The sequence below is a fragment of the Micrasema longulum genome, unplaced genomic scaffold (assembly GCF_059751315.1).
Source record: "Micrasema longulum isolate JH-2025_06_02 unplaced genomic scaffold, ASM5975131v1 h1tg002090l, whole genome shotgun sequence".
NCBI lineage: Eukaryota > Metazoa > Arthropoda > Insecta > Trichoptera > Brachycentridae > Micrasema > Micrasema longulum.
Genome location: NW_028279257.1, coordinates 82,633 through 110,434, shown reverse-complemented (window position 1 = coordinate 110,434; position 27,802 = coordinate 82,633). Strand labels below are relative to the sequence as shown.

Sequence of the window (27,802 nt, the reverse complement as noted above, 5' to 3'; positions counted from 1 at the left end):
TACTTTCCATTACGTTGTATCCCAACTCAACATAGGGCTCGCCTCATAGACTTAGGGAAATATATGTATTTGTGTGAATGAATAAATTCAAAATAAAATTTAATATCACAAATGAAAATTGTCAAGATTTAAAATTCGTGAGTAGGTAGACAGGTAACCGTATTCAACTTAATAATTTAAGATTAATTTATTCAGTCCTTAACAAATGACATCTTGTCCAAATAGGATTCATACGAATCAAATTAGGCTTTCTAAAAATAAAAAGTATAAAATAAGTAAAGTAAAATATTGTATAAAACAAAATAATGAGGTAAAAGAGCAGATCTGTAGAGCCCATACGAACAAACATCATTCCAGGATTATCAATTACGAAGTTAGCTTTAGTTTACAACAAAACAATCGGCCGTAGACACTCAGGTCAAGAATTGCAAGCGCAAACCGAAACCGTCCGTTACACGTTTGTTGTTAAACCTAAGCTTGTGTCATTCGTAAACGATCGAATCATTATGATTCTATCATTTACAAGTATCGAATGATCGAATAAATTATTCGAAAATATTGGATTCTCAAAACGATTGGATTCTCAAAAAGATTGGATTTTCAAAAAGAACGAATATAGATATCGATTGAAACTTTGATCTACGGACTACTATGGCAAGTGATAAGCGAGACAGTGAATAAGAAAACATATGTATTAAAGCTAGACAAAAAGTTTAGTATGGAGTATTCAATTTTTAGAAAGGCTACCTGTAAAAAATTCCAACTTCATTCTAAGACTAGTTTCTTCGCTACTAAGAGCGACAGATCGTGGATCACCTTGCTGTCATGATGGATCTAGTAAATATTAAAATCGGTCCAGCTTTTTAGCACAACTCCGTTAGTGATTCAATCTTTCCATACACAGTACAAAGTGATATAACCAATTGACTCGCATTTTTGGAACCTATCTTTTCAAACGAACGAATGACACGCGACACTACAGTTTATTTTACGATTCAATCTAAAAATGATCGAGTGATAGGATCAATTGATTCGATCATTTTGGAACCAATCTTTGATTGATTCGAATCTTTAACGAATGAATGACAACTTAACCAATAATTTGAAACGCTTTTGTTTTATGCAATACAGCGAAATGCCATCTGGCGCCTTATTACTCTTAAAAGTACATAGTTGTCAAGATTGGCAAGATGCTATTATAAACACAAATTTCTTTTACTGGAATTCCTTTTGATGCAATCAATGTCGTATTTTCCTCTACTTCTTTTGACTTCACGCAGTCTCTACTCGTCTACTCTTTAAGTCCATCTTTGGTTTATTAGTCTGGCAAAATGTCCCGCAAATGACTAGCTTAATACAGTACAAGTAATAATTTATTATATGAGAAGGGGTTGGTAAGGTCAATGTAGCTGACTCGCTACCGGCGAGTTAGCAGGTCCACCACTTTCACTAGGTCGTCCCTTCCACTGGTTGGAAGGTAGCGGAAGCCGAAAAACGAGGCACACACTGGTTTTCACTGGCAGCGGGAACCGAAGGGCGAAGCACACACTGGTTTCCTTGGCAGCGAAAAGCCGAATTGACTCTTAATCCTGAAAAGGACTTTTAATTCTAAAAGAAAGCGCCGTGGTCGCGATCAATGAGTCCAGTAGTCGAATCCAAGGGCAGGCGAAAGTCTTGTTGAGTAGTCGGTATCGGTGGAGGGTAGAGCGGGAGATGATTCAAACACAAACAGTAGAATGAGACTGATTTATAAAATGGCGCTGCAGCCTTTTATACACAAAAAATATGCGTGTCTTACGCCAGCCGGCCAATGGCTGGCGGGAGTTAACTGACCAATCCCGTCGCGAGAGAGATAGCGCGCCGTTCTATCTGTCACCCGACCGCATTAGGATGCAGACCGCGAGGTAAGAAACATGCGCAGGACAAAGAAAATATTATTATGAACTATTATTATGACGCGGCGATATTTTTATTAAATTCGAATAATACCCCTAATTCTATTGGCATCGGTATAACAATGACCACCCCCGAAGGTAGCAAATAAAGTCTGTATTGAGGAGGTAGTATTTTGCATTACAGTATACCGAGGTTTCTATTATGGCTAGTTATTTTAAAGGCCCCAGGAAGAGCCGCTGAGTTTTCCTGACATCTGTAACAATAATAACGTGGCTATTTGTCAGTGGAAGATCTAATAAAAATACATCTGAATGCTTATGGTCAAACTCAAGAAAATCTTGTTAGAAAGCTAGGTAAACAAACAAAAAATGGTTTGGTTAATTATTTTGCTATATCACAATTATTGTAATTTGTATTCACATGATCTTGGATAAATTTAGCGATTTCCAGATGTCCATTTTCTGTAGCTAAATTGATTGCCATATTTAATTGACCACTGAGAGCACTTGCGTTTTCTTGGCTTAAAAGTGATTTTACAATGTCATAATTGCCAACTTGAACTGCAATGTGTAACGCAGTCTTTCCTTTCAAAGAATTGATTTCTAAATCAGCATTTTTAGCTATTAAATACTTTACAACTTCAACGTTGTTGTTTAAGGCAGCAAAATGTAGAGCAGTAAAATTTGTTTTGTCTTTTGTATTAAGTTCAGCTCTTCTATCTACTAAAGCCCGAACTATGTTCATATGACCGTGTTGGGCCGCAATGTGTAAAGGTGTTACTTTATAGTTTGTTTTTGCATTAGGGTTTGCAGAAAATTCTAACAAAGTTTTGGCAACATCGAAATAATTTCTCTGCGTTGCAAAATGCAATGCTGTGAATTTGTGGTTCGTCAAAGCGTTAACGTCGGCTCCATTTTTTAACAAAAACCGGACTTCTTCTAGAAATCCGTTCCTAGCTGCAAGATGCAAGCATGTGAACTTGTATTCTGTCTTTGCCTCGATACTGTGAGTTCTCAGCAAGATTTTAACTACGTCCAAGTGGCCGTTTTTAGAAGAAAGATGCAGTGGAGTGAAACCAAAAGTATTCTTCAAATTGTGTTTTGCCTGTTTGTTTAGTAAAATTATAACTAATTCTTTATCGCCCCTTTCAGCAGCTCTATGCAACGATGTGGCTTTATGTTTATCCCTAGAATTGATGATTGTCTTTAATTTGGATGGTTTCAAAATTTCTATTCGATTGATAATTTCACGAATCACTTTTAATGAACTAAAACTAATTATCAAATGAAAGAAATTCGTTTTGAAAGGACAGTGGGTTATATTAATTAAAAATTTGTTGATCAAAGCATCGTATTTATACGCATATTTCCATATTGAAGTGGTATGAATGTGATAATTTTCACAGTCGTGATAATCGTTTAATAGTTCCAAAGAGTCATTTAAAACGTTTTCTTCCTTTTGTTCTTCCTGAAGGTCTAATCTTATAACTTCTTGGATGAGACCATGAACTTGCAATTCTTTATCAACAAATTTTACGATCGACTGAATTTTGAGGAGTTGAATAATATTTCCCAACACTAAATCTTCTTTTATAAAAAACAAAAAAGTTTTTGATGGTATACTTAAAGACAAGTATGCCATAATGTTTAACATTTTTATCGCCAGAAATCCAAAATTTGTATTCATCTTTACATTATCAAGGAGACACCGCATGGTTGTGTAAATAGTTTTTCGGTTATTATCATTTTCAAGAGACATATACGACTTTAGTTTAAGAAGATCTTCTGATTTTTTGTCGAATTTCTTTAAGTATTCCGCTATGGTTAAATTTGATTCAACATTTTTAAGAGATTCTAATTCATGAACAATTAAATCGGCTACTTGTTTTAATGCGAGAGGAAAGTTGTATACTTTTCTTATTATGGTCTCAACTTGAGTATTTTTTACATCTTCTATTTTCAATCGATCACATATATACTCCTTGGCTTCGTCATCTTCGAAATCTGAAAGCTTGTGGACTGTTATCTCAACTTTACTATTTTTCCATTCCGAATGTATTGACGTTATTAAAATTAAAGGTACATTTGCGTTTGATGGCTGACCAATTGGTAAAAAGTCTTCTATATCTGAATATCTTTTCGCGTTATCAAAAATAAAAATCACTCTCTCTCCCTTTAAAAAGTATTCGTAAATGTCTTCAACAATAGTTTTGATTGATTTTTCTTCTCCATCATTATCTTTTAATTTGAATCCAACTTTTTTGTAAAGGTTGTGAAACGACAATTTGGCTGAATTATAAAATTTTGCGTTTATCCAAACAACGCTATCGTTTTGGGTGAATTGAGAGCGAGTGAACCTAATTGCTACTTCGCTCTTACCTACTCCGCTTAATCCACTGATTACAACTATACTGGACTTTATATCATTTTCAATAGTTTTTAAGAAACTCTCTCTACCAGTGAAGTATTTGGATGTCAGTTTATCATTCATATCGTACCAGATGTTAGCAAATGCTTTATATCTCGCAACACCATCCATTTTTTCTAACCTTTCCTTAATTTCCATCTGATTTTTTAAGACTTTGTCTTGGTTTTCTTGCATATCTTTTAAAGACTTTTGAACCTCTTCAATTTTTTTTTTTACTTCTTTATCCGATTCCAACAATTTTTCTTTAATATTCATCAGATCGTTGTCTCGTAATTCATACTCAAATTGGAAGTTTTTTTCTTTAAATTCATTATAATCTTCCAAAAGGCTGGAGAGAATCAACGGATCGTTTTTTTCAGTGTCGAAAAGTAGTCGATATCCAAATATCTGAGTGTCGCTAGTTTCATTCTTTTTCGTATAAAATTTAATGGGTTTATATTTCTCATTTAAAATGACCAATCCCACTTTTTCATACATTTTAGATACTGAGCAATCTGAATTTTTAAAGATAACAGTTCGTTTGGGGATAGTAGTTCCAATGTATCCCTTAGATTTTCCTTTTATAAAACTCTGAGTTATTAAACTTTCCAAAAATTTTTCATTAGAATTTGTACCAACGTTTTGATCTCCATTGTTAGTAACGTATTCTTCGATACCATTCATAATTCTGTCTACTGCATCTTGAGCGATTTCTCTTACACCAATTTTCCAACCTCCTTTGTCATTTACTTCTCTAAATTGGTACTCAAAACATCGGAAAATAGAGAACCCGACACGAATTAAAATATTATTCAAATCTAATTCTGCTTCACAAAGAATACTGACAATTACTTTGGCTTTCTTTTTGTGATCTATATTGCTGGCGTAATTTGTTATTTGACCAATAATAACTTTTCCCACATTTCCCAATAACAAACCAGCTCCTGGACCGGCATATTGAGCGATTTTACCCTTTTTCTGTTTCTTGCCCATTGCTTCGTCGTTGTATTCTTTCATTTTGTCTGTGAAAATTTCTTTAAATTGCTGCACAAAAAAGTATAAACGCGTTTTGATAATTGAATCCTCTTCATTCACGGACTCGTTAGATTTTTCAATTTTTTTCCTTTCCATTGTACAGTTTATCATAAAAATATAGATCTAGATTAGGCTCAAGGGGAATTTTGAATTAACAAAACTGTAGTCTTATCCAACAGCTAATAGACGTTTATCTGAAATGAAGAAAAAAATAGATTAAACCACGGTAAGAACACATTCGGTTGATCGGTAAGTTCTGATTATTAAAAACTACATTTTTGTAGTTGCTGAAATCTATGACAGTTTTCATCGTTGACAGTTTTCTCTTTTTTAAACTTATTAGTAAAAGGCATTTAAAATTAAAATACAAACTTAAACCCTAATTTATGAATCTTAAATTATGCCCCCGTAGATAACAGTTTAAGGGTCCGATATAGGATTAGATCAAACATAATTTATATTGAATTAAATCTCCATAGCCAATATTTTCCACGTTCGCTTCTTAGTTGAATATGTGGACACCAGTGGCGTGCGTTCCATATAAGCACATAAGCAGTGCCTACCCTACTAGAATTTTATAAAAACAATAACATAAAACAGTGTAAAATATACGATTTACTATTTGTGAAATTTGGAAAATGCGGCAAATGTATTTCGGTTAAGTCGTATTTCGTTTCGGTCGGCGCGCTGCTAACGGCAGAGGCACGAACTAAATATGCCTATTTGTTTTCATGTATTAGTGTTGTGTACATGATCAATGCGTGTGTGAATGGGTTATTTTTCAGTTGTAATTACGCATGTATGGGTTAGTTTTTAGGCAGTGCTTGTTTTAGAAATTGTTTTAAAACGAAAAAACGAACACGTTACTGACATCTAGCGTTTTTTTCAATTATTATTTTACAAAAGACAGTCAAATATCAAATGTCAGGTAAATAACCTTAAATTTATTTCTTTTTTACATTTGAGAATAGAGTCCATGTTTGTTTTGTCAATAAAAAAATTGAAATGGAGTTTTGTGAAACTTGTGATAGTGACGGAAATGTGTGTTTAATCAATGCATTTATTTTGGATTTAAAGCGTTTTGGCAGTTTTTACGATGATGTTACAAAAGCATAATATTTAACAAAAGAAAGGCGCGTAATAAGTTAAAAAACGGACTTTATTCTTTTAAAATTGTAAACAAAGTTATGGGCCACTTCAGGTATTCAATATTGGCTTGTAATATATAACATAAATTTAGCATTTATTTGGATATTCGATGTGGCTTTGGTAATTTCAACAATAACTACAAGTTAACAATTTAGTTATTCAAACTAATGTGCGAGTGAAGAAAACTGTTTGGTAAGATATATTACTAAAATAAAACGTAGTTTTTTTTTCTACTGCCTATCCTAGTTTAAAACTCTGTGCACGCGACTGGTGGACACCACCAAACGTTTTCAGAAGACGCTATGCCTCTTCCTTTGTCAATCCTACATCCGAATGGCGTATGCCGAATATGCAATATGATAGGGGAAAATGGGTGGCATGACACGGTTTTAGTTAGCAATTTTTATTTAAAAAACTAACAATGGTATCACCTAACTGATTGCACCATGAATAAGTGTATTTTATAGAGATTTTTTTTCCTAAGCAAATATAGCAATTCTGTTCATACTTAAGTCTATTCTTCGTATTTTCGTCTTAGAGGGGAAATTATACCTCGTATCCCCAAAATGGAGGAGGGTTGATATGGAGGCGGAGTGCCTTCATGTATAATAGTGATATTTTTAAAATTTTAATTATCAATAATTTTAAAAGTACATTTGACACAAAACAGTGATTTTTGCAATGTTATTTTGCAAAAAAGTATTTTAAAAAATGTATTTATACTCTGATTATGCAGACGACTTTTTTTGTCCTACGACAATATAAATTTTATAAAATACTACTGAGAAGGTACGTTGAAGGTGAAATTTAGTTTTAAGTTCTTGTTTTACCTCAGATATTTCTTACTTTATGTTAATGTTTATTATTTTGTTTTGATTTAATTTCTCTGAAGTACATACTAGACTTATGTTATTTCAGTTTTATGTACATAATGTTGCTTATTTCCATATACCTTTATGTAAATATTTTACCGTCCTAAAATGAGTTTGTTATAATTCATGGGAGTACAATTTTTTTTTTAACAATTACGCAATAACAATTAATTTTTTTTTGAAAAGCCGAGTTTTGTTTTCCGTCTACGTCTAATGTTCTGTCCATGTTTTCATATCTGTACTTTAGATAACCATCCATTCATATGCCAACACCTTAGATAATGAAAAAAAACCCCCTGCTCTAAGTTTCACTGATTAATTTGTTTATTTTTTGTTTAGATTCTATGACATTGTGAACAATATTCTGTGTTTATTATATTAGTTTTATATCACCCGTCGATGGAAGGAGTGCTCTCCCGAAACTATAGTTGTCTTCTTGTAAAATAATAAAATTGTGTAACACTGATAACAAAGTTTTATTTTCATAAAAATTTATCCAAAAGAGCCTATTAGCCCTCTTTTTAAAAGATGAAACTTACCGACAGACAGGGTAATGATGTCCTGTCTCTTGTCTCTTGTCTTTCTGAGATAATAACTATTTCTCTTTTTTTTTTTAATATTATGTTGTTCACAGTCTGTAACTCATGTTGTTTTGATATTTTTGAACTATTTGAAGCATTCCATAAGGATTAATTAAATAATCAGTCGATTGGTTTAAATTGATATATTTATTAGGAATGAGTTAAACGTATTAGAAAATGTATAAACATATTTATTAGATTAAGAAATATTTTTAAAACAAATAATCTAAAAACCGTATATTACTCAATTGTATAATCTATGTTACAATATGGTATTGTTGGATGGGGTGGTGCATATTCAAATATACTAAACTCTCTTGAAATAGTATAACGATTAGTTATTAGAGTAATTTCAAATAAAACCTCAACATCAAATTCAGGAATTTCTTATAAACTATTTAAAGTTCATGCAGTAAAAAGAATTTCACTATACAAATTGATAAAGAAAATAAAATAAAAGAATTTGAGATGAACATATCACTCAGATACCAAACCAATATTAAAATCTTTAAATTCTAAGTCATGGTCAAAATAGTTTGTTTTCAAAGGTGTCAAAAATTGCAATAATCTTCCGAATAAACTGAAAACCATTAAAACCACAGATATATTAATCTATTCGGTGATTAAAACTAATATACCAATAAAAACATTCAAATTAAATTTAAATATTTTTTTTGAACAAGTGTAAAAAATCCATTCAATTTGAATTATTATGAATGTATTATTATTTTCTATTTTTCCTTTTAAATCCTATTAGTTTTTTTTCCACATGTACTCGTATATTAAAAATTATATGAATTCTAATTAATAAATAACAACTATAAAAGTGTAAGTCAAGCGCTTTGGAAAGTTACAGCTATAACATTTACTAGATGTATAAAAGTAGATTTGTATTAGAATAAAAAAACATGTACTATCTATGAAAGTATATTGATAAATAAAAAAACAAATACACAGTAATTAATTAAAATTATAAATGTAACATGGTGCGACAGGTTTTATTATTATTATATACTATTTCGATATAATGTTTGTGGTTTCAGTATAATTTGAAGTGTAATGCCCCTTTCCAAGCAAAACAGTTTTTATATTTTTGGGATAAGCACAGTGAAATTTAGTACCGTAAAAAAGAAGAAAATATAAAAAAAGTATTCAAGCTATATAATAAAAATAAATAAATAATGAGTAATTTAAAAAAAACATATCAAATTATGCTTTTATAAGTAGAACATCAACCGTACATATATTTTTTAATGTAAGTATTGAATGTAAAAAAATGTGAAATCAGAAGGTATTATTATTTTGAAGATTCAAGCTGTATTTTGACAGTTAGACTCCATTTAAAGCCAACATCAATGCAATTCTGGGACTGCGGATTAGCGTTTGTTTACAAAATGATATCGTAGTGTTCAGATTAGAAATGATAACAGTTTGATAACCCTGTCGATGTTAATCAGCTCTAAAGGACCGATATCTTGCTGAATACCTGCTCACGCTAACACATAAGCACAGCGTGGGTGTAAACTGTTCTATAACTTGTAACCTAGACAGCATTGTATGTTAGAGGGGGCGTTTTTTTATCCAAATTTTGAAATAAAAGAGGCCTAAAAAGTTACCTTTTGGATTATTCGAATTGCAAAAAATATCGAAACAAAGCCCTCAACCAGAGCTTAAACTTTTCGAAAAAATCAATTTTTCGCTCTAAACCGACTGTCATTTCAAATTTAAGTAAGAAAATCAGTCCAATAAAATTTTTAAATGTGCATTAGACCTTATCAAATAAGCATCTAGGGGCGTGAGTTGCACCCTGTTTTGTAATAAATGGGTAACACTGTTTTAAAGAGCCATTGTTTTTGTCAATATTAGCCAGGCGCTCAATGGAATCAGTTCTGCGGAGTGTAAACTTTTTGCGTTTCGGTAGTTTTAAAACGTGTTCGAATTTGTATTCTGATTAAGTTATATCTTTACGAACAAATAAATATTTTTATCAATATAGACAATTAATAAAATATTCAGACGGTTATAAACTTCAAACTTCGGTTGGGGGCCAAAAGTAGTATGGATTTAAAAAAAAACATATTTTACGTTCAATGTGATCCAAAATGCAACTTTAAAGACCCCTTTCACTTTGATGCCTAAAAAAATAAAAAACTTCTTACATCCCCTCTATTGTATCCTGCGCAGGAGTATATTGTCTACGTGCTAAATAAGTTCTAACCATTTGCCGAGAAATCAGATTGAGTGTGTAAAGAGAGAGGTATACGAAATTCTAGACATTTACAGGGCTTATGGCCTGTCGTTGTACACAGAACGATGAATGTCAAACAGATTGTATATAATTTTTTTAAATAAAATAAAATAAAACAACTTTGTTTTTAACCACTTATTTTTTTTTTCTACTGACCGGTTTCAAAGCTATACAAGGTTTTTTATCAGGGTATACTTGGCTAATGAACTAAACGTTATTTAATATTTGTATATAACCACTTACCGACTTTTTTATGTCTACCGGTTTCGAGGCGTACCCGTCTCTTCGTTAGAACTCCAATTAAACTAACATGCGAAACCCACTATACACCTTCACCATAGTTATTGCAAGAGTTAATGCTTTAAATGTTAATAAAACGAGGAATGTGCGAAAAATAAGGTTATAATTTTTTTTCAGATTTAAGGCATTTTTCATTTGAACTAAAAAAATACATCATTGGAATGCTTAATTTCTTAGATATATTTCAACATAATCACCAGATTTTTCAACGCATTTTTGTTGACGACTAATCCACTTTTGGAATCCAGCTTCAAAGAAGTCCGCCGCCAGTCCGTGGAGGAATTTGGTGACTTTTTTTTTACACAACCCTCGAATTAGCTAAAGAATTTTATCCTATTTCATTTTTTTATATTATGTTGCGTATGGAACTAATAAATCAAATATTTTTGTCTTGTAAGGGTGGGAAGCGTAATGTGAGAGGGTTACGCCCTTCAAAATTAAACAGGAGTGGACTAAAGACAATATGGTTATTTATTATCATAAACCTGTCGATAGAAAAAATGAAAAAATGCGTGGTTAAAAACAAAGATTTTGTTCATTTAATTATAATGTTACCACAAAGTTAGTGGTTCAAATATTAGATGTATTTTTTAATTCGTATTTCCGTTCTCAAAAAGTTCTTCGTCTCGATGAAAATATAATTACTAATCTTACTTGAAATGTTTTTGCAGACGTTTTGCGTTGATTCTCAAGTTGGCGACGAGGCCTGTACTGCGACTGCGTACCTCAGGGGTGTCAAAGGCAGGGCCGGGGTCGTAGGGACCCCCGGGACGGGCGCGGCCCTGAGGTGTGGAATACCTGACGACGTAGGAGAAAGATTCGGCTCTATAGTCGAATGGGCCCAGGAAGCTGGAAAATCAGTGGGTAAGTTGAAAACAATTATTTAAATATTACATGTAGAGCGAATGGACAGCGAAAGAACGGCTAAAAATATTTACAATGCGAATTTGACGGATGCAGAAATGGAGGAAGACCAAAAAAAGACAAATCCAAAATATTTTTTTTTTATTTATTCTTTTTTTTAAGCCAATCAACAAGCTTATGTAAGCCCTAACAGATTGGCATTCATAAGTACATATTATATAATAACACTTAATCTAAACAATCTTAAAATCAACATTTTACAACAGAGATAAACAACATTTAAGAGAAGGTAATATAGAAGTCTAGGCATCTACAGGGCTTATGACCTGTCAATGGCTGGTTTAAGTGGCCACTTTACACACTGTGTAACATTCACAATTCTGCCCATATTTGAACATTTATATTCCTTCAATTCTTTCATCTATATCAACTTCTCTTAAATGTTCTTCATCTCTGTTGTAATCTGTTAATATAAACAGCTCCCCGGGGAGTTGAATCCAGTCCTTGTCTACAAAAATTTAGTCAAACTCAAAATATTGTTCAATCTTAAGATCTATTTAAATTTACAAAAGGTGAAATTATGGCATATTCTAGGCGGACATGGGAAGTGTGTCATTGCGATTCAGGAGTGACAAAACCGCTTGCTTCTTGAATGCTTGCCTTTGCTGTAGAAACACATCAACAGTACCGTTTAATGAGATTTGGTTCACTGTTCTGAGGATCCTCGGCACAGGGGAAAATAATCTGATGTTGGTTTTATAATTTCCCACAGCAAACACAGCATTAATACGCAAGATACGGCGAGGTACATTAAGGTTTATCTGAGCAAGACTATCATGGGTAATCTATACAGTTAGATATTCATTTGTGAAAGAATATCAAACGAGCCAAAATTCTTTTGAATTCTAGTTGAAGATGGACATGTCAAAAGTCGGAATAATCAGCGCGCGTACACGAGAAAATGTATCAATGTGGAGGAAGGAGTTCTATCCTCTTTGCCTACCCTCATGGGGAAACGGCGTGATGGTTTGTTGTGTCAAAGCTTCGCACAACGGAGTTTTTCAGGATTTGAATTTCGTTTTAATGCATCTAGTCAACAGTCTTTATATTTTTCAATATAGGTGCAAGATATAAATTTTAAATTTTATGCTACGCTTGAATAAAGTTTAAAAACTAATATAAAAAAATTGAGGGAGAAATAATGAGATTAAAGAATAAAAAAGCTTTAAATGTTATTATTACATTCTGTTAGTAAAGCCTTGATATATTTTTCATAAGCACGGCGAGAGATATAGGAGGATTGACATGGCTTAACTCAAAAATACTTTTAGAATCTCCAAATGCTTGTAGGCCGGATTTTACTCTTATTTTAAGATCGCAATTTATTGCAACAGATAGGGAAAATGTTTTCTAAAGGGGAATATGGAAGTCTAGGCATTTACAGGGCTTATGGTCTGCCTTTGGCTTGTTTGAGTGGCCAGATAAATCTAACGCACTCAATAAAAGTTGAGGAAGCGGATGTTCAAACATGCCGAATGGTGAATGGTGTATGTTACTAGCCGACGTTGATTACTCCAACACGCACTCGCGCAACAGAGATGTTTATAAGCAATGGTATTTTATGGGTTATGTTGTGTCAAAGTCACGTTACTTCGTTCTTCGTTCGTCCTTTTGCATTAAATTTACGCGAAACAATATATTCATAGGACATGCAAATAACACAATTATTTAACTGAATACATTCTGGAAGCAAATATTATGTTTTATTTCCTTACTTAGCGGCCTTTACATTTCTATACTCGAAACCTAAAAAGTTTGTATTGGATGATAAAAAAATACCCATCATGATTATATCTATTTTGGGCAAGTTATCGGATTTTCATTGTAAAAAACCAATGTCAGTTATAATGCTATGGAAGTTTATAAATGGAAACAAAAAAAAAGGGAAGGAAAAGACGAAATTTAACTATAAAAAGCAAATAAACAGCTAGCCGCCCGCCGCAGACGATCTCAGTATACGATTTGAGTGAACGTAGAATCCATAAGTCACGCGTGACGTCATCAACCTTTTGGCCAGTTACGTGGCGTTTTATTTCTTTCAAACTTTAAATAGGAAATTATAAATGAGAACATTAGTTTCAGATGTTTATAGTAAAATGCAATCATAAAAAAAATATTTAAATACTCAATACATTTAAACTCATATCCCTAGTTTATGAAAATACCCTATTATGTGGGGAATTTGTGGGGAATCGGGACTTTGTTTTCTCCCTTTTAAGTAAATTGATCTAGATTTTTGGGGAATTTGGAAAATTAGCATTGGCAACGGTGCTAATAAGATGAATATATACAGATAATACACCGTACATATCTAGTTTGTAAATTGTTTATTTTCAACAGGGATTGTCACTACGAGTAGTGTTACTCAGCCCTCGGTGGCTAGTGCATATGGGCGCAGCAGCTGGTCGTCGTGGGAAAGTGACGCAGACATGAATAATGACGTTGATCCAGAGGACTGTCATGACCTGGCCCATCAACTGATCTATAAAAATCCGGGAAATAAATTTAAGGTAAGTTATTGAAAAACAAAAAATATTTATGCATCGTAAAAAAAGAAAAAAATAATGTGTCATGAGGAGTTTGTTTATTTATTTATACATATTATCATAATTATAATTTGTTGTTCACTTTGCCCAGCTAACAAGGGTACAAACCCCGTTCCAAGCTCGGAAATCACATTTTAATACATGGAATGGTTTACAAGTTAATAGAAAGCATGGACTAATAAAATATAAACTTACTCGTATACACATTTTGATACATATACATACACATACACACCCATATGTATATACACATAAACACACATATACATACATACATACACCCATGTGTATACACATACATACATTCATAAAAAATAGATAATTTATTTCATATATAATGCGAAACGCGAGTTACGATGTGAATGCCGATTTAATAAATACAATCAAGGTTTGTTCGTTTAAATTACAAAAATCACAACTAAAAGCACTCCCTCTACACTCCCAAAGCCATTTTAAAAACAATGAGACTTTCTATCGGTTTAAATTATGCTTCAAACGTTTTTAACACGTCACTTTTTCAATTTTTTAATTTTATAAAATTCATCAAAACTTTTTTAACAACAACAAACCATTACGCCGTTTCTCCGTAAGGGTCGTCAGAGAGGATAGAACGCCACATCACTCAATCTTTGCATTCAGATCTCGCTTCCTCTACATTCATACATCGTCTCATGCACGCGCGCCGATTATTCCGACTTTTGACATGTTCATCTTCAATTATTTGTTGGATTTAGTCATGCCATGTCTTTCTTAGCCTTTCTCTGCCGTTCTTTCGCTGTCCATTCGTTCTACATGTCCAAACCAGCGCAGAGCTCCTTTCTTGATTTTGTCGATAATGCTTGTCTCAGCCTTACTAATGTACGAATTTCAACATTTTTAAAAATATATACGTTTTTTCCAACAGAGAAGAAAAAAAGTTTTGAAAATAAAACATGAAAAGGCATTTACAGGGCTAATGACTTTTCATTGGGTGGTTTAAGTGACCAAATTACACATTATAACATTTAACATTTTGCTTTTGTTTATATTACATTACCTCAACTCTATCATCTGCTGTCTTTTGATTTGAGTTTTTAAATTATGATTTTGATTATTCAAAACGAGAATCGAATCCGGAACCTACCGTGCGTGGGTCAAGTGTCTTAACCACTTTTCCACGGAAGTTAGATGCTGTAAGTTCTTCCTTTCATATTCCTTTCTCAAAAATATTTTTTTTTCCATTTGTTGCAATAAATGTTGATAAGATTATTTTCTAAAGGTCTCTTTTGAAGAAACATAAATTCTTCACGTAATTAAAGACATTAAACATGTTAAATTAAAAACTGCATAATAATTTCGGAATGCCAAGCAATTAAAAAAATAAAAATATTCTGAAATTAAACGTTTCTATAGCCTAGCCCAACGGATATTTAAAAAAATAGTGGATGTAAAAAAACTGAAAAAAAGCTAGTTATTTACATGAATTGCGGATCAATTGTTTATTTATAAACAATATTTTGATTTTGTCTAAATTTTTGAAGACAAGGACTGGATTCCACTCCCCGGGGAGCTGTTAACATTAACATATTACAACAGAGATGAACATTTAAGAGAAGGTAATATAGAAGTTTAGGCATGTAAAGTGGCCACTTAAACCAGCCAATGACAGGTCATAAGCCCTGTACATACCTAGACTTCTATATTACCTTCTCTTAAATGTTCATCTCTGTTGTAATATGTTTATTTATAATTTAAATAATAATCGGATCGACTTTGCCGATTTACTGGCGAAATCAATTTTAATATTCTCCTTCGTCGAACTAGACATACTGCGTTACTGAGCAACGACAAATTCAAGGTATTCCGAACGCGTCAACAGCGCGCTATAATGCGTATTTAGTACGTAAAACGCGCTATACCGCGCTATAATTTCGTTTGGAATACCAGCCCAGAGCAGTTCAGAATTCTCTATTAGGAAGAGCGATAAGTTATTTTGCCAAATTTGAGAAGATGTGCGATCTTGATATATTTAACGGCTCAGCTCTCTGCTACAAACTGAAGCTGAGTCTCATTTACAATAATAATATTTAGCCTTTTTTAGTAATATTTAGCCTAAAAACCAATTTAATCAGACATACGAATTAAAAAAAAAAAATAATTTGACAACTTCAGTAGGGAAATATTTTTTTTTTACATTTTAAACGAAATAAGGGCCGATGATATACTGTCAAGTAAAAGTGATATTTTTTTAGTTAACAGTATCATAAAAAATACTTTTAAATTTATGTTTGATTCCTGTGAAAACGGTTATTTCACTGACCACGCCTTCTATACGTCACGATTCATGTTTTGTTCATTTTATTTTATTTTATTTTTTATTTATCATATATACGGCCTAAGCCAATTACAACTACATGAAGAAACATGAATACAAGAAACTGAACAAAAATAACATAAAACTACGTAGCAAAGACAAACTAGGGCAATACAATAATGGTATTCAATATTTTCATAAAAACGAAACACATAAGACTTCGAGCTTAACTATGCCAATCCTACTTCATCCCACACTGTTTTAGTCGCGAAGAGATCTACGAAAAGCCGGAAGATCTATCCCGAAGAATTCTAAGTCGTGTGATCAATCGACTAATCTACACATTCTGTACATTGGGGCATAAAAAGAAAAGTTGCTTTTAGAAGATTGATAAGTAGCAGATTTTGACTTCTGGTAACATGATTGGGAACATGAAAAGTAATCGATTTCAACAGAGATCGGACATCACTTATGGCATTAAGTATTTTGAAAATGCATATAAGGTCCATCTCAGTTCTACGTTTCTCCAATGAAGATAGATTAAGAGATTGCTCTATTTCAAAATGGGAATAATTACCCTTTGAAATGAACTTTGTTTGAATCCGTTTAAATTTTTAAAGAACATAGGCAAGAATCTTGAGGTCTCAATAAAAAGTATCATTGATAAACGAAAAATCTTTTTAATAGGTCACAAAATTAATTAATTACCGAATTAATTTCTACATAATACCATGTGAGCTAAGCCACGGGTAAATCTAAATTTTTTATTACGTTCTTCTTTAAGCACAAGAGCTAATTCTCTTTTTTGGAGAGACACAGCATAACTATTTACAAAAAGTAACCATAAAAAATAGTAATTATTAATGTAAAGATTTAGATCTAAATAACTGCCTAGGGAGGAAATCCAGCCTGTCTGCAAAAAATTGAACATACTCAAAACATTGTTGAATGAACTACTGGTAAAAGAAGTATAAAAATTAAAAAAATGTTTTCAGGCATTGCTTAGTAGGTGAATTGGTTCAGCCCGATGAATCTCACCCACATGATGAAGGTTTTAGATATTTACTTCACCAAAGTCAACGGATGGAAGAGTTAAAAAAAAGTTAATTTTTAAAAATTAAAAAAAATTATAATTATAGATGACAACCATGAAGTTTCGCATAAATAAATTGTCTATGTTTTTATGAATATGTGTGTGTATGCGCATGGGTGTATGTACGTGTGTGTGTATGTACATGTGTATATATGTGTGTATATATGTGTATGTCTGTATGTAAATGAATCAAAATGTGTATCCGAATAAGTTTATATTAAGTTTGTCTGTGCTCTATATAAATTTGTTAACTATTATAATATATTAAAATGTAATTACCTAGCTTGGAACGGGGTATGTACCCTTGTTAGCTGGGCAAAGTGAACATGGAATAATATTTTGATAAAGAGTGTGAATAAAATATTAAAAAAAATAAAAAGTATAATAAACATAGGCCGAATGGTGAATGTAACGCAGTGTGTAAAGCGGCCACTTAAATCAACCAACGACAGGTCATGAGCCCTGTAAATGCATTGAGTTCCATATTTTTTTAGCTTTTTGTACATAATGTTATTCTATTGAATAAGTTACAGAACATATTCAATAGAAAATAAATAATCAAAATCTTAAGATATATAAAAATAGAAATAAACCTATTTGTTTATAAATTACCTTAAATAAAAACTATTACTCAATGGGAAAAAGGAAAAAAGAGGAAAGAGAAAAGGAGGACAGATTAAGGAAGAGAAAGGAGATGTTTCTTCAGACGTGATTTGAACAGAGATATGTAGTAACATCTTTGATGGTGGATGGGAGATGATTCCGCAGTCGAGCCGCATGTACACTATATGAGTTAGAGAAGAAAGAGGAATTGTGGATGGGTATAAGGAGAGTGCTTTGAGAATTAGAACGAAGAGGTAAACCATGAACTGATAAGCGTTGAAATTTTTCACGCAGGTATATAGGAGCGTTAGGACTATGAAGTACATTGAACATAAGTGAGAAGGAGTGGTAGTCTCTCCGCTGTCTAATTTTGAGCCATTTTAGTTGCCTACAATAATCAGAAATGTGGTCATATTTCCTAAGACCAAAAATGTACCTTATGCATGTATTCTGAAGTCGTTCAAGTTTATCGAGTTGCTCACAGCTTTAATCAGTCATAGAAACATCAGCGGAATCTAGAATGGGTAGTAGTAATGCTTTATCAAGGGTGAATTTAGTATTAATGAGTAAAAATAATAAAAATAATAATTCAATTCCATTACCGCTTCTTCACACCTGCGAGCTCCTACCGTTTTAAAAGGCATTCGATGACGATCTTTTGACTGAAACTTAGGGACTCGGGATAAACGTGAAGAAGGCGAGAGTGCTGACTAGCGATGGAGTCTTCTGGAGGCGTCTGGTGATGTCGACATGCTCCACAAAAATAAATAAAATGATGAAGATAATACAATAAAAATCAATCTTCCCTATGAAATTTTATCGTGCCTGCGGTGGGGGTTTTGACCATCGTATGAAATAGTCCACACAGGTTTTGAAATCGCAGTGCCTTGTGCGCCATTATAGTGAAAAAATATAGAGTTGTTTATAACTTGGAATAATTGAAGGAAAATAGATGTTTCAGTGGCTTATTAAGTTAGAAAGAAAAGAAACCGAAACCTCATTAAACTACATTGCAAGGTACTGTACTGTTTTACTGTTTTTACCAGTACTGTTTTCTTTGTTTGTTAATGACATTGTGTCGATATTTGAGAAAGTAGACATTCTTCTCTTTGCCGACAATCTTAAAATTTCAAAAACTGTTACCTCTGATACCGATTGTGGAGTTCTTCAGTCTAATTTGGTAAGGCTGTACAACTGGTGCCAGAAAAATGAACTTTATTTAAATGTCGACAAGTGTTGTGTAATATCATTTACAAGAAGTAAAAAACCCATAATATTCGATTACAACATTAATAATATCAATCTGGGAAGAGTTACACAAATAAAGGATTTGGGGATAGTTTTTGACGAAAAATTGACATTTATTCCTCACATTGATACCATCACTAATAAGGCAATGAAATGTCTCGGATATTTGCAGCGAACTATAAAGGATTTTAATTCCATCACCACCCTCAAAGTGCTATTTACTGCCTTGGTTAGAAGTAATTTAGAATTCAATTCAACAATTTGGTCACCTTATTACAATGTTCATATTTTAAAGTTAGAAAGAGTACAACGTAAATTCCTTAGATTCATCAATTACAAACTTAATATACCCGCTGAAAATATTGATTATGATAATTTATTATGTACACTAAATATGTCAACTCTATGTAAAAGAAGAATTATAAATGACTTATTAAATTTATATAAAATGGCGAATGGCGTATTGGACGTCCCGGAATTAACTAGTGTTATCAGCTTGAAAGTACCTCTTCGAAATACTCGGCAGCTAACGTTATTTTTTGAATCTCCTGGCAGTCACAATTATTATTACAATTCACCAATACCTAGACTACACCGGCTAGGTAACGAGTATGGTGAAGTTGATATATTTTGTCTGTCTTTATATAAATATAGGTTAAGTATTCAAAAGGTTATAAATTAATTTATGTAAAATTTCTTAATATTTTTCTTTATTTACTATTTCTTTTTCTCATGTATCTCTTTAATAATGTATAAACTTATATGTATGTATATGTATGCGTGTATGTTTTCATATGTAAATTTTTAAAATATTTTTCTATGTACCATATACCTATGTTGGTACATTTCCTGATTTTTACTTATTATTGTATCTTTTAGCTTTTCTTATGTTATCTTTTACTTTTACCAAACTTACATACTTATGTTTCACTGCTGCACTTAAATGTAATTTCTAAAATATGTAAAAGCCCATCGGGCGTGTAAATCAATAAATAAATAGATAAATAAATATTAATATTAATATAATCCACGTCAATTTAAACACTATACAATACAATGACTAGAAGGATAAAATTTATAAACATAAATATATATATGTATGTATTTGTATGTAAGGGTGTTTATATATATGTGTGTGTTTATATGCATGTATATTTTTTATTTTATTTATTTAATCCAATATAAAATACAATACAAATACATAGTTAACAAAAATGTCCATACAATAGGTAGGTCCATTGAATATATATTTTTTTTTATGGATATAGCCACTCCACTGGCCCACAGGCACGTTCCGGAGTGTCAGTGTATTTTTTATTTATACATAATTGTACATAATTTCACATCAGTTGTGTAAAAATTTAAAAGAAATAAAAAATAAAAAAAAATTAAAACATATCTACATCAATAAAACGAAAAAGGATTTTCAAGAAACTATAATTACATTCTTATATATGAAACATATTCCTCAGCTTCCTGTCTAGTCTTTTTAGCAATCCATTTATGTACTCTAGCTTTGAAAATATTGTTTTTCATTTTGTTCGCCAATATGTCCTTGCTTAAAAAGTTGTATAGCTTAGGGGCCAGAAAAGTATAATGCCTTTGTCCGTAATTTGTTTTTTTCTTTGGGAGCAGAAGTATTGTCTTTTGTCTTTGCCTAGTGTAGTAAATTTGTTGTCCGTCATTATGTCTGTCAGGATTTTGATGGAAATGTCTTAAAATTGTCTTGATGTATATTTGTCTTATGTCTAGTACTGGAAATTCTGTAAAAAGTCTGTCTGTAGAATATTGGTAAGGCTTTTTGCTGGCTACTCTTAGTAAGGCTTTTTGGGCTTTTATTAATGGCTCTAATGTACTTTTATTTATATGTATGTATATATGCATGTATATGTGTGTATGTGCATGTATGTATGTGTGTATGTGTACGAATGTTTATAAGGGCGCACACGTGTGTGTGTATGTATATGGCGATATATAAATAAACATATATGTTAGTCTGCCTTAGCAGGGGTCTTCTCCTTCTAACTCACCTACTAATTCGAAAATATTTTTCTTCTCCGTTGCAATAGATTTAGAAATGTAAAGTTATTAAATTAAATTTTGTAAACAATTTTGAATGAATAAAAAATATTGTATAAATATTTACATGTATTTACTTGTATACTAAAACAAATGATTAAATAGAAGTACATTTTTTTAAGTAGTTTTTAGGCGTTGCCATTTAAAATAATAATTTAAGAAAATGGAGGTGTTCAATCGTACCTGTAAAAATAAAGAATGAGCCAAAAGACAACAATAACATATTATTTGATTTTGTTAACGTTTTGCCAATATACAAACAGTGTCAATATAAGATAGTGACAGATCATTTCCTCGATTGCAATTTCAAATCCAAAATAAACCACTAGATCATGACCCGACAAGTATCGGCACAGCAGCTGATGGTACCACGACAGAAAAACTACTATGGTGACAGAACAATGGGTAGTGTCGTACCAAAACTGTACAATTTAATACCAGCTAAAAATCCTGAAGAAAAAAACCTAATTTCATTAAAAAAAATAGTCAAAAAATTATTAAACAGCAAGTGAAACTTAAGTGTATAAATATATTTTATTTTTTAATTATTATTAAACTATGTACTTACTTATAACAAAAATACAATTATGTATGTAACTTATTTGTTAAAATGAATAAAACTTTAAAAAAAAAATATTGAATTTGAATAACTCCCTAGGGAAGAAATTCAGCCAGTCTGCAAGCATTTGGAGATACTCAAACATTGTTGAGTTGTAAATAACTCACTATTAGAAAAAGTAAATCATGTTGGGGTAGAGTAGGGTTCGAACTCCGAACCTCTGATCCGTGAGTCCGCGACACTAGCCACGCGACCACAGCCGTATTTCATTTTATGTGTTTGTTAGTTGGTTAGTTATTTTTTTTAAAGAATTTATTAGTTGGCTCACCAATTAAATCTTAATTTAAAACATTTAGTATTACTATACAAAAATCAACCTGTACAAGACTATCATCAGAACTGTGGTTTCGTACGGGTATGAGACGTGAACTCTAACAGCAGAGTCTGCTGAGAAGCTATACACCTTTGAGAAGAGAGTGTTGCGTAAAATCCTGGGTCCCGTGAATGATGGAAAAACCTGAAGAATTAGATCTAACTATGAGCTATACAACATCTATAAAGCTCCTAGGCTCTCTGTAAACATCATGTACAGAGAGTGCTATCATCGCGGGTGCCAGTGGCTTAGATGGGCACCCAGGAGACACAAGAAAAGTCGGTAGACCGAGGCGAGAGAAGACGAAATAAATAAGGATGCATCCCAAATTTCAAAAAAATATATAATTTTTTTTTCTTGATTGTATTTTTGGAGATCCTCATTACCTTTAACACTGATTTACGTATTTTACTACGTTTTTTTTAAATACGGTTTTTGCTATGCATTTGTTTTTTTAAAAACATTTCTTTTATTATGTTTCTAAGCATGTATTTTGTTTTTAATACTCATTTTATTGGGTTTTTAAACATGTTTTTTACTGAACAAATTACAACAGGGATGGAGAATACCTTAAATAAGAGAATATGGACGTCAAGGCATTTACAGGGCTTATGACCTGTCATTGGCTGGTTTAAGTGGCCACTTTACATACTGTGTAACATTCACCATTTTGCCTATGTCAGGTCCAAACCAGCCAATGACAGGTCATAAGCCCTGTAAATGCCTTGACGTCCATATTCCCTTATTTAAGGTATTCTCCATCCCTATTGTAATTTGTTAATCTTAATGACTCCAGGGGGGGTGAAATCTAGTCTTTTGTCTACGAACATTACAATATTTGAGTTTGTTCAAATGTTCGTAGACAAAAGACTAGATTTCAACCCCTCTGGAGTCATTAAGATTAACAAATTACAACAGGGATGGAGAATACCTTAAATAAGGGAATATGGACGTCAAGGCATTTACAGGGCTTATGACCTGTCATTGGCTGGTTTGGACCTGACATAGGCAAAATGGTGAATGTTACACATTAGATGTACTTGAATAATAGATAATATCTGCCAACTACCGCATGTTCATAATTTTATCTGCCCGCATCTGAACATATTTACATCATCTGACCGCCGCTTCGCCACATTCAGCTTTTTATTTTGCAAATAATTATAGTAAAAGTGACGTATTCACCAAAAAATTACCCAGAAGCTAGGATTTGGAGATATCATCCGGATTCCTGTCCCTGATTCGCTTTCCTGTCTTCCTAAAGGTAGGATTTTTGTCCGCTAAAGTTTGTTTGGCCGCACACTGTTATTTCCCACGTTTCCATCTCCACGCAACGCATCTTTTATTTTCCCGCAAAAAATTAACACAGATCAACGATTCAAATAATACCCACGCAAAATTATAATCGCCACCCCACCAGGGTTACGTGTGGGCTGTAGTACCATTGAAGAAGATGAAGAAGCGTTAGTTTGTTTTAAGACTTGAGGGAAGAATTCTCAAGCCGGTTCTTAGGCAACCAGGTAGGCATATAAAATTAATTTTAGTGATTTTACACAAACTTCGCCATATAATTAAACGTGAAAAATCGCAAAAATAGTGCTTCAATTTATTTTATTTAATATAAAACCGAATCACCTGGTGCAAGCTTTTTAAATGTATAAGTAAATTGTATGTGTAAAATGCTTTTCACAAGGTAAACACCAAAAACAAAGCGCCATATACCGTCTCTGTTCTAATATCCATTAGATTTACTTTATTTTTGTATCTGACACCCACTCAGACTAGGAGCGGTCAGAATGTTCAGCTGGTAGATATTTTAGCTTGTGCAAATAAATGTTTGTCGCAAGACGCAAAATTAGCAGTTCACAACGGAGTCCTGGTCCCGACCCTGATGCGTGGAAGCGAAGTATTGACTTGGAAAAACAGGGATAAAAGTGGGCTTACTGCTGTCAAAATGCGATCTCTCAGAAGAATGTGCGGTAAAACTATGCACGATAGATGCACAAATTTTGAGATCCGTACATTATGTAAGGCTCAGATGACCGAAGGAGCTCTGCGTTGGTTTGGACGCGCAGCGCGAATGCACAGCGAAAGAGCGGCTAAAAATGTTTACAATGCGAATGTTGACGGATGCAGAAATAGAGGAAGACTGAGAGAGACATGGCGTGACCAAATCCAACAAACACTTGAAGATGGATATTTTAAAAGTCGGAATAATCGGCGCGCGTTCATGAGAAGATGTATGAATGTAGAGGAAGCGAGATATGTATGCTACAATAACATACCTCAAGAAATTACTCATTAAAAAAAAAAAATCCCGACTGAACTTAAACAGTGGCTCTTCAGAATCAAAACAAGTCAGCAGGATGAGGTCCTAGAAATAATAATTTAATGCGGCGTTAAATCTTCAATATTCAATGTTTATTTATTTATTATTTTTATATCTGTAATTTTCTTTACTTAGGTTTTTTTTTTTTTTTAGTTTTTGGAATTTGAACTGTTAGTTGCTAATTTAAAAAAATATATATTAATTTTATTTACTTTTTTATCATATATTTTATTTTTTCATATCATTGTTTTGAATTTTTTAACTTGTTCACAAACGTTTTTGGTATTATATTTTTGTTATTTCTTTATTTTTATTACAATGGAGACCTATAGTTTTTATTATAATATATTCTTATAGTGTATACTCGTATATATAGTACATATATATTTTAAACTAGCAATTTATTTATTTATTTATTTATTTATTTATTTATTTACGGACAAAGTCCATTATAAACATTACAATTAAAAGAAATTTTTACAAAGGAATAAAAAAATATAAGGAACAGAAATAAGCAGCAAAGACAGATGATAGATTTTTTAGATTAAGTAAAAAGCATAGGCTAACTATACAGATTCTTTAGCTGATTTGTAAAGAAAGACATCCTTACACCATAATAATCAAGATCTTGATGATCGTTCACCCGCCTGATCATTCTGGGCAAAGGCGACTGTGCACCATAATTGGTCCTGTAGTGACCGAGGAAAAGCATTTCATTATTTCTTAGTCTACGGGTGGGAACGTTAAAAAGAATCTTTTGCAAAATTTCAGGGGCATCAATGAGACAGTTCATAATTTTATACATGCAGATTATATCTGCAATGCATCTGCGTTTTTCAAGACTTGATATGCTTAAAAACCTCTCCATATCAGAATATGAATAGTCTCCTCTTTCCAATCCCATCTTCCATGCAATTTTTCTTATAAAAGCAATAGCAAAGCATTGCCGGGTTCAATTCGTATATTATAAATGTAGCTTTAGAACAAGTATTTTTGAATCTAGTGAAGCTGCTATGATTATTTTCTTGCGATTCAATTCGATGTCAAATAATTATTTTGTTTTATTTTTTATTGCATGTATTTACTTTTTTATTTTGCCAATAAACGCCGTATAGCGGCACTGAACCTCAAAATATAGAGTGATGTGCGTTCTAACCTCACTGCCTACCATTACAGGGTAACGGCGTGACGGTTTGTTTGATTGATTTTTTAAATTTTAATTTATTTCAACAGAGAGGGAAAACATTTTTGAGAAGGTCATATGGAAGTCTAGGCATTTACAGGGCTTATGACCTGTCATTGGCTTGTTTAAGTGGCCACTTTACACACTTTGGAATATTTACCATTCTGCCCATGTTTGAATATCCACGTTTCCTCAACTCTTTTATCTGTTGACTTTTGTGAAATAAAAGAGCTGAAACCTTTATCACGAGGGTGAGATTCATCCGGCTTAACCAAATCACCTACTAGGCAACGCCTGAAAACTATTTTCCATTTTTTATACTTCTTTTACCAGGTAGTTAATTCAACAATGTTTGAGTATGTCCAAATGCAGGTCGTAAGCCCTGTAAATGCCTAGACTTCCAAACTCCACCCAAAAATGTTTTCCATCTTTATTGAAATAAATTTTTATATGAATAACTCCCTAAGGAGGAAATCCAGTCAGTCTACAAGCATTTGGGCATACTCAAACATTGTTGATTTTTAAAATTATTATTATTATTATTTTATTTTTTTCTAATCTTTGTAAATTTTTTTAACTAACATTTTATTACTGACGAAGTATACTTAGTGATAGGAAACGTTTAAAACTAATAGTTCTGACTAAGAACATGAAAAAATGGCGCAGTATAAAAAACAGCTGCAGGTTAAGCCAGCGATATACGTCATAAGTAAAGAATAAAAACCTAACCTCAAACGAGGTATAGTAGAACCGGATCACATGTTTAAATATGTACACATGTTCACAAAACAGATTTTGTATCGTTATAAAATAATTTAACATTATCTACTACGTTTTCTGATACTGTACATAGTTAAATATAAATTGTTTTAACGTTATCTGCCAAGCAATTTGAATCGGCAAACGAAATCTCAAGTAATGGTCTTTTTTGGTTTAAGTTTACAACGATTTAAACGAGCACTAAATTAATAGTCCAGATCTTGTCTCGATGTTTTTGATTGTTTTTAACTGTTCTTATATTGTTATATTTATATCTATGAATTGTTTAAATGGACAATATCCGTAAATAAATAGATAAGTAAACTAGTCGTTTTTACATATTTATGTTATCATTTAAACACTTAAGTTCAGGGGAAAATTACATGAATTGCATATAACCGGCGGAATTTTATTCAAAGTATGAGTAAAAACCTAACCTCAAACGAGGTATAGTTGAGCCAGTTCACATGCTTAAATAAGTACATATGTTCATAAAACAGATTTTGTATCGTTATAAAATAAATTCAATATAATCTACTATGTTTTTTGATATTGTACATAGTTGAAAAATAATTATTTTAACGTTATCTGCCCAAGCAATTTGAATCGGCAAACAAAATCTCAAGAAATTGTATTTTTTGGTTTAAGTTTACAACGGTTTAAACGAGCACTAAATTAATAGTCCAGATCTTGTCTCGCTGTTCTTGAATGTTTTTACTGTTCTTATATGGTTATATTTATCTCTATGAATTTTTTAAATGTACAATATCCGTAAATAAATATATAAGTAAACCGGTCGTTTTTACATGTTATATGTATTTATGTCATCATTTCAACAATTAAGTTCGGTGGAAAATGTATATGAATTGCATGTAACCGGCGTAATTTCATTTAAATTTGAGTAATTAGTAAATTATTAGGATAAATTCAGTATAAAAAGACAACGAACTTACATTTTAGCATACATAAACAACTGTTGATCTTCAATTTGTTTCCTCTTTTCCAAACTGATTTAATTGAATTAATGTATTTATTAATTGCACATTCTCCGCAGCGCTGCGACGGAACAGAAAAGTAAACAAGCAAAGGAAGCCACGCCCAGTGAATATTTCGTTTTATTTTTGTCGCGTTAAAATAATAAAAATTCGCGAAAATTACTCGCGTCTAGTGTAAAATATGCGCCTCGCTCCGCCTCGCTCATAGCAACAACTGACAACGACAGTTCATGGCAATGAAATCAGCAGTCGCGGTATAAAAATAAGAGTTGTTATAACCAGGGTTGCCAACTCTTCAGCTAAAATCTCCCGAAATCTATTCTGTCGCCAT

The 27,802-nt window shown here is 32.2% G+C and overlaps 2 protein-coding genes across 2 annotated transcripts in view; one reads left to right on the top strand and one right to left on the bottom strand.

Annotated features, from left to right (window-relative positions):
• Positions 1 to 27,802, top strand: part of LOC148273066 (membrane-bound alkaline phosphatase-like) — a 58,165-nt gene that overhangs the window by 18,933 nt on the left and 11,430 nt on the right. The window contains exons 3-4 of the mRNA XM_088239192.1: positions 11,159 to 11,351; positions 13,752 to 13,921. Of these exons, the coding sequence (XP_088095318.1) occupies positions 11,159 to 11,351; positions 13,752 to 13,921 (363 nt within the window). The remainder of the gene's footprint in view (positions 1 to 11,158; positions 11,352 to 13,751; positions 13,922 to 27,802) is intronic.
• LOC148273067 (uncharacterized) lies at positions 163 to 27,715 on the bottom strand. The gene is made up of 3 exons (XM_088239191.1): positions 27,430 to 27,715; positions 11,142 to 11,336; positions 163 to 5,531 (listed from the first exon to the last, which is right to left on the bottom strand). The coding sequence occupies exon 3, from the start codon at positions 5,446 to 5,448 to the stop codon at positions 2,278 to 2,280; it is 3,171 nt and encodes a 1,056-aa protein (XP_088095317.1). The 5' UTR covers positions 5,449 to 5,531; positions 11,142 to 11,336; positions 27,430 to 27,715; the 3' UTR covers positions 163 to 2,277.

Excerpts from the sequence above, each read along its gene's own strand:
- LOC148273067 (XM_088239191.1), bottom strand. The coding sequence starts at position 5,448 with ATGATAAACTGTACAATGGAAAGGAAAAAAATTGAAAAATCTAACGAG.